The sequence below is a fragment of the Mesoplodon mirus genome (assembly GCF_964341445.2).
Source record: "Mesoplodon mirus genome assembly, chromosome: 10".
Taxonomy (NCBI): domain Eukaryota; kingdom Metazoa; phylum Chordata; class Mammalia; order Artiodactyla; family Ziphiidae; genus Mesoplodon; species Mesoplodon mirus.
This window is the reverse complement of record NC_138986.1, coordinates 60469864-60487103: the sequence shown is the minus strand read 5'-3', so window position 1 is coordinate 60487103 and position 17240 is coordinate 60469864. Positions and strand designations below refer to the sequence as shown.

The following is a 17240-nucleotide window of genomic DNA, read 5'->3' as shown; positions in this document are numbered from 1 at the left end:
TAATACTAAAGGCAGTGGCAAGTACAATAAAAAAGTGGCCCTTAGAGTAAACAGAGAAGAGGTCATGACCAAGAAAAAAGGCAAAAAGACAAAATACATTTCTGTGTGGCTCTCCTGACCAATCCCATTCTCATCCCTTCCTTTCCTGCTCCCCCACCTCACAGGAGTCATTATTAAGGAATTCCAAAATAACATCTGAATGAGATTAAAAAAAATTATCTTACAAAGTCAAAGGCCTAGTTAAACCTAATTTCTAATCATTTTATAAGTGAGGATAGAGAGAATGAGGATGGTCTTAACCTAATTATAAATGTTATGTAAAGTTAAGACACTTGAAAAATACATATAAATCATAACTCTAAAAATACTGTTTTGAAATACTTTGAATATAAGTTATCATAAAAAAAGAGAACAAAAAACAAGAACTCAGATGGGTCATTTATTACTTATACAACCTTCCCAACATTACTTACCATCTTTGCATTTCAGTTCCTTCAACTGTGACTTACACACAATATTATTTTAAAAACTGAAATCCTTTCAGATAATTTCAGCAAAAGTATTTAATAAATAATATAAATAAATGTTTGTTGTTATTAAAGAATTCTTAAGCTGGAAGGGATCCTGAAAGTAATCCAATTGAAGGTGAACTCCCTTACTTTACAACTGAAAGCCAGTGAGAAAATGATTAATGACTCTGCTTAATGATTTCCTTTTGAGAAGAATACCTCTTCATTTTCACTGACTGGCAGGCAGCTGGGATCAGACCTACACCGGTCTCTTAGGTTTGTGTATTTATTTTATTTTCCCTCATCTTGATATTCTTATTTAAATTGTCCTGATTATTCTACACTATTTCTATTATCTATTGCATATTTTTTCTGTTGGGGTTACTCAGATCTCTTATGTAATATGGCAGGAGACACTTAAAGATACGGAAACCAAAGTTCAGGGTGGGGAAGTCTCTTGTTCATGACTACACAAAAGTCAAAGCTTTAAACATCTAGCTGTGAAGAGGAAAGGTATCATTAAATCTAAAACTACAGTAGTATAAGTGTCTTACAGATTCAGCAATATTAATTGTATAATTTCTTTCACAATGGTGAGTGAAGAAAGGTCATTTCAGGATGAGGATAAGGCAGTCCTACAAAAACCGTTTTGACAAAACAGCAACAACACTGTTTTAAGAAAGCTTTCCTACTATTAATACTGTCAAAATGCTGATACACAGAAAAGCAACAAACTGCCCAAGTGAGAGTATATATAGTAAAGATCAGTTTTTATTGTGAAAATTCTTACCTTCCTAGTGAACTCACCTATCATGGGCTTACATTAATGTGCATACCTGAAATAAGAACACTTACCTATTTTGTAGGAAATGACTTAAATATCTGGCTACAACTTGGGGCCAGACGATATCATCCCAACCAAAAAGTTGTATCATTGATGTAACTGGCTGAGGCTGAAGATCTGATGGAGCTGTGCTGGGCAAGTCCATTGCCAGCAAAGTAAAATCTGGATTTAAAATGAGGAAAACTCACAGTGAGAATTTTTTAACACCCCCCCCCCAAATTATATCAATAGTGATTTTTTAAAAATCAGCACTAAATAGTAAAATGTCACATTTTAGAAACGTACAACAGAAAGCTAAAATTGAACTAAATTCATGTTGTCGAAGAAATTTCTGTGGCGATCATCTGGATCTCCAAGAAAGGGTCTAGAATAATCTGTCTCAGCATCATCATGATGAATCTATAATGGCCCCCTCAAATGGCAAATTCTACACCTGATGTCTCTGCTTATGTGACTCTCCCATTCAAAAGACCCATTACAAAAATTATTTCTAGCATCCACTCTTCTCCAATTGAGTTAATTTACTCATCACCTGCCACAGACAGAGCCCTTCCTCACCTTGGACACTGGACATTCTCTTCTAGTAAAAAGTGACCTCCTACAATCAATCAGTGATACTCCACTTCCCTCAGAACTCACAAAGCCTAGGAACTAGAATTCCTTAGGTCACCATGGTAAACAAATGTACTTTATTTTGTGATTTCCTGGGATTCCCCAACTTAATTTGCACTATATCACTATATGTTTATCAATAAATTGCTTCTTAAGCACTGCCTCTTATGCAGCTCTCTCAAATAGTGGCTATTTATTCTCCCACACTCTTGTACACGGGACCCACATAAGGTGAACTTACTTCTTGGTCCACATGGCTGCTTCTATACCTTTCACCCTTTCCCCTCCCTTTGGCTTTGAGTCTTAGGTCATCAGATTAAATCACCAGCACTAACTCTCCTTGTTGCATTTGTCTACCGTTTCCTCCTTCACCTCCTCTCACCCCTTGAAGATTTTAGTTCATTATCATCCTTTCTAACTGCACTCCTGTCATAGTCCTTGATGATTTTTTCTTCCAGTCTCCTGGCATTGAACTCCTCTCCTTCAGTGAGTCTATCTTCCATTCTACTTTAGCCATTCACTCCCATGGTGATACAGAGAGCTTGGCACTACCCATAAGTACAATCTCACCATAATTTCCACTTTGAAGACCCCTCTTTCTGGCATCAAACTACCTTTCCAACTCTCCTCCTCTAGGTTCCCAAATCCAACAATCCTTTGATTCTACCAGGACCTACAATTCATTGCTCCTACAAGTTTTCTCCTTCCTTCCCCTTTTTAGGCAGCTTGATTACATGGTCCATTATTATACTGACTTTCATATACCATCAACTCCCTTGCTTCTTACTTGATTTTTTGTACTTGCCTGGAAAAAACACCATCTGTTTAATTACATCCTTGGTCTTCTCCCCACATGCACCTACACCTACACAGTATAAATGGCTGGTGAACAACCACGCTGACTGATCTCACTTCAAGTTTATGACTACAAACTTTAAGTGGACTCTTAGAGTCGGTCATCATTTCTACCACATTTCTCTAGTCCATTCAGTCTTTTACTCTCCTAGAGGATTACCGCTCCGTCATAAGCCAGCATCTCCTCCCCATCTTCACTTTCAGCTAATGACCTTACTACGTCGCAGAGAAATGAGAAACATCAGAGGAGAACCACCACATCTATCCAGCAACCTCCACCTGGGCCCATTTACTCTGCCTTCTCTTCTGCTACTACAGGATATCGGAGGCCAAGTCCTCTATGGGATCCCATTTCTCTTGGGCATTAAAACACAAGTGAGTCTCTTGCCACATCAAGTTTTTCCTCACTCCTAAACATTCCTGTCAGCATTATAAATATGCTGAAATTTCTCTCATGTTATTAGAAAAAAATCTCTGACCCCATTTCCCTCTCCAGCTAACATCCCCATTTTTCTACTTCTCTTAGACAGTGATACTCAAAAAAATTTACTACATTTCCAGTCAGCGATTCCTCTTCTCACATTTTCTCCTGGATATCTTCAATCAGGCCTTTGTCTCTACCCACTACAGCAAAACTGCTCTTGAAGGTCACCAGTGACCTCCGTCCTACTAAATCCAAGGACCGATTCTCAGGCCTCATCCTATTTGACCCATTAACTGCATTTGAAGTGTTGATAACTGCTCCTTCCTTGAAAAGCTCTGTCATTTGGTTTCCAGGGCACTATACTTACTTGGTTTTCGTCTCACCTCACTGGTATTCCTTTGCAGTCTCCTTTCTTGGTTCCTCTTTATCCTAAAAGTCTGAACGTGGGAATATCCTAGGGCCCTATCCTCAAACTTCTCTTTTATTTTCTTCTTTTTTTGCGGTACGCGGGTCTCTCCCGTTGCGGAGCACAGGCTCCGGAAGCGCAGGCTCAGTGGCCGTGGCTCACGGGCCCAGCCGTTCTGCGGCATGTGGGATCTTCCCAGACCGGGGCACGAACCTGTGTCCCCTTCATCGGCAGGAGGACTCTCAACCACTGCGCCACCAGGAAAGCCCCCAAACTTCTCTTTTTACTGGTACTTACTCTATTAGTAGTCTCATCCAGTTCATAGCTTTAAAGACTATTTACACATACATAGTTTCCAAATTTAAATCTCTAGCTTAGACCTCTTCCCTGAACCCTAGGTTCATTATCCAGGGGTCTAACTCAACATCCCTACTTGGATTTTAATGGACATATAAAAAAAAATGTCCAAAATCAAAATCCTAGTCTTCACTCACAAAATCTGCTCCTGCCACAATCTTCCTCATCTCAAACAAGGGGTTCTCCCTTTATCTGTTTTGCTTACCATATCATACCCACTTAGAAAATTCTGTCAGCTCTACCTTCTGATTGGAAATCTGACCACTTCTCACCACTTCTTCTGCTACCACTGTAGCCCAAGGTGCCCAGCTCTGAGCTGTTACAATAGTTCCCTACATGGCCTCCCCAACTCCCGATAGTCTATTCTCCAGCCAGCAGCCAGAGGGATCCTATCACTCCTCTGCTCAACACTTCCCAACAGCTTCTAATCTCAGGGTAAAAGCAAAAGTCTTCACAGCTACGTACAAGGCAGAACACAAAGTAGTTCTCCATAACTGCTTGACCACATCTCTGACTACTCTTACTCCTTTTCTTATTCCACGAGAGCTTTGACAGCTTCCTGTAGTTCCTCAAACACACCAGGCACACTCTTGCCTCTGGACTTCTGCATAGCTCATAGCTGCATAGCTGCATATCTCACCTCTTTCATGTCTTTGCTCAAATGGTACTTACACAGGTTTTCCTGACAATTCTGTTTAAAATTATAACTTGCCTCTGGCTTTCCCTATCCCTATCCTTTTCTATATTTTTATTTTTCTCCACAGCACTTATCACCATCTGACATATTATACATTTTACCTACTGATTTATTTATGTTCTCTCCCCGCCACTAGACTATAAGCTCCATGAAAACATGGAGCTTATACATGAAAAAAGGAATTGCAGTCCTTTTTTTTCCCCATTGGTATATCCCCAATGGCAATAAAAGTGGGTATTCAATAACCTTTTTTTTAATGCAGGAAATTTCTCTCTCTCCTATGAAGTTTTTATTTCAAAACGAACCCAAAACCCACAGATATTTTGCTTTATATCTATATACTGTTTATTTTCAGTGCCTAGGACAGCACTGACTCAACTTGTATGATATAATTTTTGGTAACTAAGTGGGAGTTTGGATGATGAATGGAAGAAGTCATATAGGCTAATAATGACTGCTTTGGTTAAACTGAATATCAATATTTATTTTCATAGACATTACACTGGTTGGAAAACCGTTGCCCTGTCACAATTCTTCAATCTATGTATCATTGTAAAGTCTTAATTATGGAAGTGTTACCAGAATTCAAGGTCTTTTAAAATTTATATCATGCAGTCTTTTCTGTAGTGCTTTTAGCTCAGCTCTCCTCATTCACACCAGGGTAAAATAAACCTTGGTTTAGATCTTAGGTTTTCAAAAGTGTTAATATTTAAATACATTAAATACCTTCATATAAATTGCATTTAAATACATGCAGTCACCATATTGATCTCTCTCTATTCCAGTATTTCTTAACATACATTGGGTAAAATATCCCTTTGTGAAAGATAATGACTTCTTTTTGGGAAAGTGCATATATGCACATATATTCAAATTCTTGCCTATAATTTCATCTGATTCAGAGTCCCTTAAAGCCTAAGGACATGCCCATAGGCTAATAATCAAATTAAGTAAAAATTACAACCTAAAATAGAATCTAATGAAGTCAGAACAATAACATTCTCTATACTCCATGTCATTCTGAGCTCGTCTGCTTGATGTTGAAGTGGAATTCACGCTATATCCTTTATTGCTCTTTATTCAACTTCATCTTATACTAGATATCTGAACATACAATTTGAAAATAAACTACTTGAACTAGAAGAAATCAAATGTTGCTTTAGTTTCCAAATAATGCATGCATAAGAAAAGTTCACGTATATTCAATATTTTTAAGGTTAAAAATGATCTTTTGTTTTTAGAAAAAGATCACTTAATTTTTACCTTTACTAAGAGGAAAATAATAAACAAGCTAAAGGTTCCTAATTTTAAAATATGTAACTCTTTTCATCTTTCTGGTTGACAAAATATTTATTGCACCATAATAAAATAAGAGTTTGTTAACAAGCAGACAGAAGAAAAAACTGACAGAGTCTACAAAATGAGAAACTAATTAGCAAATTAACAACGCTGACCTGCAGCTGCATCCGCGAGTTGTGAGAGAGGCACTATCTGTGACATTCTCTGACTCTTCAAAAATGAAAAGAAATGCCTCCATAGTGCACTGGCAACTGCAGCAAGGTGGCGCTCTTTAGCCGACAATGAAGACTGCACAATGAGGTCCACATTCTCCCTCTGAAGTTCCTGACACAATTGTTGATGCATACTCCTAAAAAAGAAATAAAAATACAGCTAACACCCAACAAACACTCACAAAAATTTTTCTTTAAATACATTATGGGCTTTTAACATTTATACCATATGAAAACTGAAGAACTGTTTTATATAATTAAAACCTTTATGCCAAGACATTATGCATTTCTGGTTATTTGATGGATGAATGATGGCATATTAAGCACCATAAAGTTAATGTTAATTACTAATGTCAACCATTAATTATATGCTTTTTTAATATGTCAGATCCAAATAAGAAACAGGCAGCTTCAGAAAGAAGGTTTGCATTTTGCAACTCACTATGACAAGTGATTTTACTTACAATCTAGACATAAAAACAAAATTTTAAACCATTTCTTCTCTGAGCTTTAGGGCATGATGTACCAAGAAGACAGTGAGTATTTATGGCTTATGTGTGATATTTTAAACTAAAATACTTTCCTTGTTTAGAGCAGACACAGGTGTTGAGCTAGTATATAAAACTGTGCTAGATACAACCTTATTATCAGTACACTGGTCCAGAAAGATCCATAATCATTTTCACATAGTAGAAAAAAATAAAAAATAAAAAGTTATTCTCCATAAATCCATAAAACATGAATTCAATACTGCCTCAAGTTTCAATTCATCATTTACTCACCTTTTTTTTCCTATTGAAAATTTAGACATCTCTAGACCTTAAAAGAAACATAAGAGGGGTATATACTAAAAGATTTTTCTAGTGATCTGGAATAGAAGGCATTTATGCAATATGCTCAGCAATTAGTAATATTATTTAAAACTAAATGTGCAACCGTGATATTATTCCTGTTTCTGTTTATTAGTGCCATCTCAATTGAGAGTAGACACAAATGCATGAATACCATCCTTAGATTTGCTTTCTTCAATTAAAGAGGAAGCAGTGAAAACCAACCAGTGGAGCTAAGGCAGAAGGCTTCCTTCAATAATGGTAGTATTCCATTAAGAAAAACGACTAGTACTTTAAAAAAGAAGGAAACATTACATTAATTCCAACACTCCTGATGTTTTAAATCAGTTCATCTAAGGGAAGTGGACACTCAAAATAACTATATAAAATACAGAACTAACTAGTGCATGTAACTAAAGCAATTCCACAAAAAGATCAAACTGGTTGCAAGACCACATCTTTGTACTTTTCCCATAACTACACAAAAGTAAAAAATTTAAGTATAAATTATGTAACACTAGGACTCTGTGCCTCTCTACATTGGAATTCTTAGATGATCATGAGATACTACTTAATGCTACCTGAAGTACTGAAAAATAAAACAGGTGTACAAATGCCTGGGGAAAGAATATCATAGTAAGCAAGTCTCATAAAAACTAACCAAATATCTGCTATGTTCTCTCTGTGTAAAAACCTGCCTGAGATGCTTTCAACTTTAACTAGTGACTAAAGAACTATTTCAGGTCCTTTAGCTTTGAGTAAGATGAATATCAAATCACTAAAATCCATTTGGCAACTAATTCATTTGCCTACATCCACGAAGCAAAGTTCATGGGTACATTTCAAGACACTGGAGTCCAAGTAAAATAACACCACCATTTGTAAAACCCATCTATAGCTTTTTCAAAGTACATGGGTCTCAAAGGATAATAAATAACTTACTGTATTTGGGTAGGATGGATTTTACTCCTATTTCTAAATAAAATAAGCCATTTCTTCATTCACTAAAATCTATTCCCCAGGAAGGGGTATTATTTCTGATCATCCTTTATGATGCCAGAAATTCTTTAACTAAAAATCAGAACAATTCTGTAAGATGGGTATCATTTAATCCTCTTTATAGATGAAGATGATAATACCATGCCCAAAGGTCACATGGCTAAGAAGAGCTGGCCCCATAATCTGAAACAAAATCTGACTCTGAAGCCCATACTTTTCCCTTACACACTAAGACACACACCCTTATATGCTAAGATGCCCGCACATGCGCGCACACACACACACGATTTAAATATTGATCAATTTTCTTCTCTCCCTACTTGGGTTGAAGAAATTTTAGTAAGCCTAAGAAAAGAAGCTAGACAAGCCACATGTAGCTTTGCCTTGTGAAGAGGCAGGGGCAAATGTTTTGAGTAAAAGACTAACTTAACATAGGTTAAAATCATTTTGGAAATACAGATAACTAGCTCACTTATGTTCTAAAAGATGCAATACATTATAGCAGAAAATAAAATCTGCTGAACATCAAGTTATTCAAATTGCAGCTCTTATAGTAGAAACAATAGCAACATCTAGCATTTATTGGTATTTACCATGTGCCAAGCACCATGCTAGTTATTTTGTAAGCATTGTTTCTCATCCCATGTGGTAGGTACAATTATTATTCAAATCTTATAAATGAAGAAACTGAGGCAATACAAGTAACACTTGTGTTGGGTAAAACTGCTGGTTATTAGCAAAGCTACTGTGAGCTGTGTGACCTTGAAAAAAAAAATGAATAACCTCCCAATTTTTGTTTTCTAAAGAGTTAAGATTAGGAACAATCATTTATCATCCACCCAACAGGGTTATTGTGAAGATCACATGAAATAATGTCCTCAAAAGTGTTTAGGGGGGGACTTCCCTGGTGGTCCAGTGGTTAAGAATTCGCTTTCCAATGTCGGGGATGCAGATTCAATCTCTGGTCGGGGAACTAAGATCCCACATGCTGTGGAGCAACTAAGCCCATGGGCCACAACTAGAGAGCCCACATGCTGCAACTACTGAGCCCATGTGCTCTGGAGCCTGCACATCACAACTAGAGAGCCCATGTGCTGCAACTACTGAGTCTGCGTGCCACAACGAAAGATCCTGCATGCTGCAACGAAGATCCCGTGTGCTGCAACTAAGACATGATGAAGCCAAATTAAAAGAAAAAAAAAAGTGTTTAGGAACCTATTGCTACACTATGGAAACACCCAAACTTTTACATACCTAGTTATCCAGGTTTTCATATGCTTCTATTTTAGCTCTGGTATCCTGCCTCTTTTGGCTTACCTCATTAAGTTCAAGCACTTTCTTGATTCCTGTATCCAATTGCTCTTGTGCCCCACTTTCCAGGATTTGTTTTCTTGTTTTTATCTTCATGTTACTTCTTGTTGTGATTTCACATATTCACTTATCCATCTTGCCTCCAACCTTCCCACCCTCACACAGACACACAAATGTACTGAGGCATCTATCACATAAGAGGCACTGAAACCTGCAGTATCTGACTGCAGCTATCTGCCAGCCTGGTCTCTGAGGCACTGTTCCTCCCTAATAACCTGGGAAGGGTTCTGGGAACGCTTATTAGACTACTACATCTAGGTTTTATTTCTCATCTTTGTATGCCCTTGCTTCTCCTGTAACTGGTAACTATAGAACAAGGTATGACATACTGTACATCATTTTCCTGGTAGTCATAGTTTCATATGTAATATTTCTAACATATTATGCCTCAAAATTTAAAGAAAAGTCATCTATTGATGGACCTTGCACCACATAGAAAAAGCATAATATAATAAATGTGAGTGATAAGAGCTAACAGAAAGCAAGGGATTAACAACAATTAACAACTGAATTCATTTTTTAGTTCTACTGCAAAACCTGCCAACTTTCTTCAATCTATATTAGTAAAAAATATAATGGGAAGTTCTAAGTTAAAAAAAGTTGTTCTAAACCACTATGAGTAATTATTCCAAATGCCTGATTGATCTAACTAATGGAAAACTGGATGGGAATCAGGATACTCCACCATTTTTAGTTTCAGCTAAATTCACTAAAAAAAACCCCTTAGGTTCTCTGATCTTCCTGTCATTCTTATTCACATCTATAAAATAGGGCTATAATCTGCTCTACTACCCAGAAAGAATATAACATAACCAAAGTAATGACATTAGCAGAAAACAAAACCAACAAAAAAACCCCTAAAGTTTTAAAGCTGGAAGGTATCTTAAAAATCATCCAACCCAATCCTGTCTTCAAAAAATAAAAACAAAACAAAACAAAAACAGACTCCAGGCATACAGAGAATTGTTCAAAGCCTCACTAGGAAATGACAGTAGCTTAAGTTCTGACCCCCAATTCTGTACATGCCCAGTATTCAGGGAGAGGCGATAAGTCAGAAACCAAGCTGGCAAGCAGCTGCTCAGGCACACCCAGCAGTGCCTCCCTGTAATGGCACCTCAGTGCATTTGTGTGTATGTGGACGAGGAGATGAGTGGGTGGTAACAACTGAGTGAATTGATGAGATCCAGGCAAGGAGTTTACTGGCTATTTTGACTATTGAGGGATTATAACAAATAAAAAGCCCAGTACTGGCAATGATGCTTCTGGTCACATATAATGCACCATTAAGGCATTAAAAAGGCTCCTCAAGAGGTACGGAAAATTATCCAAATGAACTTGTCTAGGAGAGAGCCAGCTTGTGACCCTGGAAAACAGACTTAGTTTTTTCATCTGTTAAATGGGAATAATACCCTACTATCCTCCACAGAGCTGCTAAAGTTTCAAATCACACCACTTAGGTAAAAACCATTTGTAGACTATAAGGCAAGATAATATTTACTTTAGTCTCATTGCTACTGATTCTAATTCCTAATAACCACGTTCATAGATGCAATAGAGCATTATCTAGAAACACATGGGCTTTAGAGACAGACACACCAGAGTATAAATCCTACTCTCTCAACTACTAGTTGCATGGCCATTTCCCCAACTGCTGTAAGAATTCTTAATGACATATTCAATAAATGGAATAATTATTATTATGGCCAGAGAATCAAAGACTGTTTATTGAGAATATATGTGCCTGCCCAATTCTAAGTTTTTGACCTTTATTAACTAATTTAATCCTGTACATACTATTATTTCCCACATTTTGTAGACAAGAAACCTAAATACAGAAAGGCTAAATCATTTGATTGGGTCATACTGTTAGTAAGCAGCAGAGCCAAACTTTGAAGCCAGGCAGTCAAGCTACCAGGCAACTCAAATATCATTTTACTACCCAAATAAGTAATACATGTCTTAAACGTCATACTGCTATATTCATTCATTCATTCATTCATATGTTAAGCTCCTAAAAGAGGCTGTTTACAAAGTAGTATAACATCCAATCCTGGTGGCACACCACATGCACACACATTCAAAGTTTAACACTTCTGGGGAGTGTAGACTATTCTACAGGGATTCTAAAGGTCAAGGACATATGATAATTTAAATTTTTTCCTGTGGTCCACAATTGAGTTAATTTTTAAGACTGAGGAAAGAGAATAAATCAGGAATCCAGTGTTGAGCCTAGCAAACCAAGCATGCTTATATCAATACCGCCTTATGGTTTTATAGAATAACACTGATGAAGTACTTAAGGTAAGGTAGTTTGCCCCATCCCAAAAATAGGGTACAGCATGAAAATATATCAATAAAAAGTGATTGTTTTTAGGAATTACCCTCATAATTGTATTAGTCTTATATTTGTAGATGATTATGGGTCTCAAATGACTTAAGTGTTTCAGTGACATTTCACTGCATTTTATGGTACACTAATAACAAGAATCTACTTCAGTAGTTATCAATCTTGACTATCATCAAAATCATCTGTAGAGCTTTCTAGAAATACTAAAGTTCTGGCCTCACTGAAGATCCTACTGCATCTTCAAGTTTGGCACCTAAGTATATTACTTAAAAAAAATTCTCACTCAGTGGGTCTGGGGAGGGGCCTGAGAATCTACATTTCTAGTAGGCCGATTTTGCAAGCCCATGGACAATACTTCAAGCAGTTACCTTCCAGGCTTTTCTTGTCTACAAAGTGGGAACAATAATAATACCTATAGGATTAAATTAGTTAATTAAAGTCAAACACACAGAATAGGGCTGACACACTATTCTCAATTAACAGTCTTTGATTTTCTGGTTAACAGTAATAGATACTCCATTTATTGAATATGTCCTATTTGATTCTTGCAACAGATGAGGAAATGGTCCTGGAACAAGTAGCCCATGAACCACACTGAGTAGCAAGACTATTTGTAATTCTGTACTAGAGGAGGTTGATAATCATTCCTCTACTCTGTAGGCTTAAGTGTAAAACAAAGTACAGGTTTATACTAATTTAGAAAATAAAGATCATTGAGTGCAGCAGAATCAAATGGGCATGGAAATTGATTCTCAGAGGACAGGTTAAGGACAAAAAAGGTGAAAAAGAGGAAATTAAAAGCACAAAGGCATATAAATTCCATACATTTACTCTCTAATTCAATACATATTAGACATGTTCTAAGAGATACAAAGTTAACACAACAAAGCCTCTACCCTTCTGGAGCTTACATTTTAAAAAAGAGACAGATAATTAAACAAACACAGATGTGGAACACCTCAGGTTGTAGTGAACTTTATGGATAAAAAGAAATCAAGGTACAGGGATAATGAGTAATGACGGCTAATATTTCAACTAGGATGATCAGGAAACACCTTCTCATAAGGTGACATCTGAGCAAAGACTTAAATGAGTAAGGGGGAGAACCACATGGATATAGGCGGGGAGAGAATTCCAAGAAGAAACAGCAGTGCATAGGTGCCTAGGCTGATGGTTTCATGGGCTCAAGAACAACAATTAGGAGGGCAGTTGGCTGAAGCACAAAGGGTAATAGAAGGAATAGCAGATGAATTCAAAGAGGTAGCTGGGCTCCAGATCACGTAGGGTCTAGTAAACCATGATAAGAACTTTAGATAAAATCAAAGGATAACAAGCCACAAAAGCAGAAGAGTAACATAATTTACATCTTAAAAGGAACAAATGAAAAAGCAAGGTGTTTGGGGAAGGAAAAAAAAAGTAACCACTCTGACTATAATAGAGAACTTTTATAATAGCATTAGAAGGCAAAAAATTTTAGAATAGAAAATAGGGCTGTATTTGTTCAGTCACATATTCTCCTCATTCACATCACAGGAAGTTACTCAATGCCAGTCACTGTATGGAATGCCAGAGGTACAGAAATAATTAAGGTACAGCCTGCTATTAAAAAAAACAAAAATCTAGACCTCATTCTGAAGGTAGTAAGGAACCACTGAAGGATTTTGAACTGAGGAGTGATATAATGAAAACAGTGCTTTGGGAAAGATTAATCTGGTAATGGCAAACACAATGGGTTAGAATAAAAACTGACTAGAGACAGGAGAGACCGATTATGAAGCTTCTATAAACATCTAGGTATGAGTTAATGTGCAATTTGAGCTACTTTACGAAGAAAAAAGAAAGCTAACGGTAATTATTTGGCATTTTTGTGAAGGAGAGGAAGGAGCCATCTATGTTATTGCTAAGTTTTGGGAGAGGGAAACAAAGTTAGGAGGGACAGTTAATTACTACACAAGGAAAGTATATTTTGATTTGAAAACAGAAAATTTAAGTAACAAAATCCCAAAAGTTTTTGGAAATCTAGACCTAGAGTCCAAGAGTACATTCAGACTAAGGAATCACTGTGCCCACTAGCTCAGCTCATTTTAATGTCTATTAATTACACGAGGTACTGTATTAGATGCTATCAAATATGGTCCTTGCTCTCAAAGAACGTACAATAAAGTGAGGAGACAGAGGTATCTACAGAGTATTATAATGTACACAAAGGGAACATTTGGTCCAACTAGGGGTTTGATGAGGGCTTCATAGAGTAAACACATCATTATCAGATTATGAAAGTTAGTTAGTTAACTGAAGTTTTAGTTAACTGAAAAATAATACAAAAAGTTTCAGGAAGTTGTAGTAACATGAGTAAAGCACAGTGACATGAAATTGCATGGTATATGAAGGGACTCACAAACAATTTACAACATTCATAAACAATTTAGTATTACCAGAAGATGAAAGGTCAAGGGGCAGAATGATGGAAAATGAAACTAGAGTACTGATGGAGACCAAGCCATGGAGGGCCATGCCATCTAAAAAGTTAGAGCTACAAGTAAACAATTCTTTAAGGCAGAGAGAATTAACAGAGACAAAACCAACCTACATACCCAACGTATATCTTCCCATAAATGTTCCCAATATAACCTGGAGCTTATAAGCACTACCTTAGACATACATGCATTTAAACACCCTGTGTAACTGCACAGGGCAATGTTACAATATTATTTGTCTTTGAAATATTTTTATTAAAAAACCCAACCTCTTAAATATGTGTATGTATGACTTGGTACATATACAGTTAATCCTTGAAAAATACTGGGGTTTATCTACATATAATTTAGAGTTGGTCCTCCAAAACTGCAGTTCCTCCACATCCAAGGATTCAACCAACCATGGACTGTAGTACTGTAGTATTTATTATTGAGAAATATCCACGTGTAAGTGGACCTGGACAGTTCAAAGACACGTCGTTCACTGGTTAACTGTACAAATAGCCATTCATCACAACAACCTTTTTATATTTTCTGCCGATGTTTGAATGTTATCTTATGCTCTAATTTAATAAAATTGAACCCGACCTATAACCATTCACATTATTAGCACAATGTAGTGCAAATGCCCTTAGCAAATGCGTGCACTACTTACTGCACTATCTTAAGTTGAATTTTTTTTTTTAATGGTCTGTTTCTGAGATTTATTCTGTGTTTGGGGGAACAGTTTAGCCAATCATCAACAAGTAATAGTCCTAAACTTAGTACGAAGGCTCAAAGAAACAGTATCATGCTGGATATTAAGACTGAAGTTTTACAGCACCTCAAGATGCCTTCAAGGAAATGATTGAGGGTAAAGGCCACATTAAGGCTTGGTTGAAGTCCTTTGACATTAAAACTGCGAGAAACTATACGTAGATGGATGTCATGCCTTAGGGACAAAAGCATTCATCACCTGACCATGACAACTCATTTCCAGAGGGCTAATGCTAGAATAACCCTGTACTGCTTATATTCAGTTAGGGCCTTTATTTCCAGGAACTCATCCTCCAAATTTAATAGCAAGTATGTGGGTACAAGGTAATAGATGAAAGTAAGACAGGGAGAGAATAAGGGCTCAGTATAAAGTAGGGCAGTTTCCAAGTTAGACGGCTACCAGAATACCGGGTGGGTAAGATCATTAGTTTTGATCCAGGATCTCTGTCCTTTATGTTAGAGGCACTCAGAGATAAGATCCTCTCTGTAAGAAGTCTCACAATAAAATGTACACATCTTTGATAAACTATCTAAAGTAATACTGGTCTTTAGGGAGGATGGGAGGGAGACGCAAGAGGGAGGAGATATGGAGATATAAATATATGTATAGCTGATTCACTTGGTCATAAAACAGAAACTAACACACCATTGTAAAGCAATTATACTCCAATAAAGATGTTAAAAAAATTAAAAAAATAAAGTTATACTGGTCTTTTGGGATTTCAAATATGGTTCTCTTCCCCTTTAACTGTAAGTAGATATGTATAATTGAGCAAGCATACATGCATTAGATCTTATCTAAAATGTTGTTATGTATAGAATTCTCATATGAGAAAAAGGAGGAGGGGAACCTTATGAACTGGTGGCTGAAGGAGGAAATCAGAATATATTTATTTGCAATAACAGCATACCTCACTTACTGCACTTTGCAGATACTGCATTATTTTACAAACTGAAAGTTTGTTGCAACTGCATTGTCAGATGATGGTTAGCAATTTTAGCAATAAAGTATTTTTTTAATAAAGGTATGTACATTATTTTTAAGACATAATGCTATTATTGCACACAATAGACTGCAGTATACTATAAACATAACTTTTAGTTGCACTGAAAAACCAAAAAATTCACGTGACTCACTTTATTTCTATATCCACTTTATTGTGGTGGTCTGGAACCAAACCCACAATTTCTATGAGGTATGTCTGTATAGGTAATAATGTGAACAGAATATTTATGGAAAATGCCTTCATTATGGAACACAGATCAACAATCAAACTTAGCAACACGAGAGCCAATAATTACTGGTGATATTAAACACACCTCAATTTTCAATCTTCTTCCTCCTCTTATTTTTCCCTCTCTCTCTCTCTCTCACTCGTTCACTCACTCACTCTGGCTCTTCCACCATTCACAGAATACTGTGGTAGTTTCAAAACATGGCCACAAATTCTTTGGCACTTCTTGCATCTGGGAGATCTGTGACTACTCTGACCAACAGAGTGCAGTGGACGTGAACCTAAGTGACTCCAAGGCTTGGTAGTAAGAGGCCACAAAGCTCTTCGTAATTTGCTAGGAAAACTCAGTCTTCGTGCCCTGAAATGCTATGTAATAAAGTACAATTACTCTGAGAACACTCTCTGGAGAGGCCATAGGTAGTACTCGAGTCAACAGAACCAGCTAAGCCTGTGCTTCAGCTATTCTAGCTCAGATGCTAGACAGGTTAGTGAAGAAGTCATCTAGGAACTAGATCCTCTAGCTTCAGCTGGTACAGTCTCCAGCTTTTTGAGTTACCCCATACAAAAGAGCCCCAGACACAGGGGAGTAGCGAAGAGCTATCCTTGGTTTTCCATATTCTTGACCTACAGAATCTACGAGCATAGTAAAAAAGTTGTTTTGGGGGTGTTCTATGCCACTATGTTTTGGCATGGTTTATTATGCTCTAAAGAACAGGAACCAACTATATACTAAGTACTATGGTAGAAAGTAGGAATTCAAAGATGAAAAAGATACAGACCTGACTCTAGGAATTCACACGTGAGGAGGAGGAACAAAGACTTTATTTCACTGAAAGTATAAACAAGGGGTGGTATCTGCAATGGTGCAAAGGCAAACTTAAAGATGAAATAGATATGTTTCAAGCCTCCTAGGGACCACCTGCAACACTCTTAGAAATTCCAGACATGTTTTAGGACAAATGAATTGCAAAGATAAGGATCATTTGAAGAAAAACTACTTTAGTTTCCTA

At 36.9% G+C, this 17240-nt stretch overlaps 1 protein-coding gene across 3 annotated transcripts in view; it reads right to left on the bottom strand.

Annotated features, from left to right (window-relative positions):
- The window catches only part of MMS22L (MMS22 like, DNA repair protein), a 155641-nt gene that overhangs the window by 49524 nt on the left and 88877 nt on the right, over nucleotides 1–17240 (bottom strand). For all 3 annotated transcript variants that reach the window (XR_014295079.1, XR_014295080.1, XM_082633330.1), the window contains exons 15-16: nucleotides 6159–6352; nucleotides 1365–1515 (exon numbers count right to left, since the gene is read on the bottom strand). Coding sequence is in view for 1 of the 3 variants with exons in the window: in XM_082633330.1 (XP_082489456.1) it covers nucleotides 1365–1515; nucleotides 6159–6352 (345 nt within the window). In the remaining 2 variants the exon portion in view is untranslated. The remainder of the gene's footprint in view (nucleotides 1–1364; nucleotides 1516–6158; nucleotides 6353–17240) is intronic.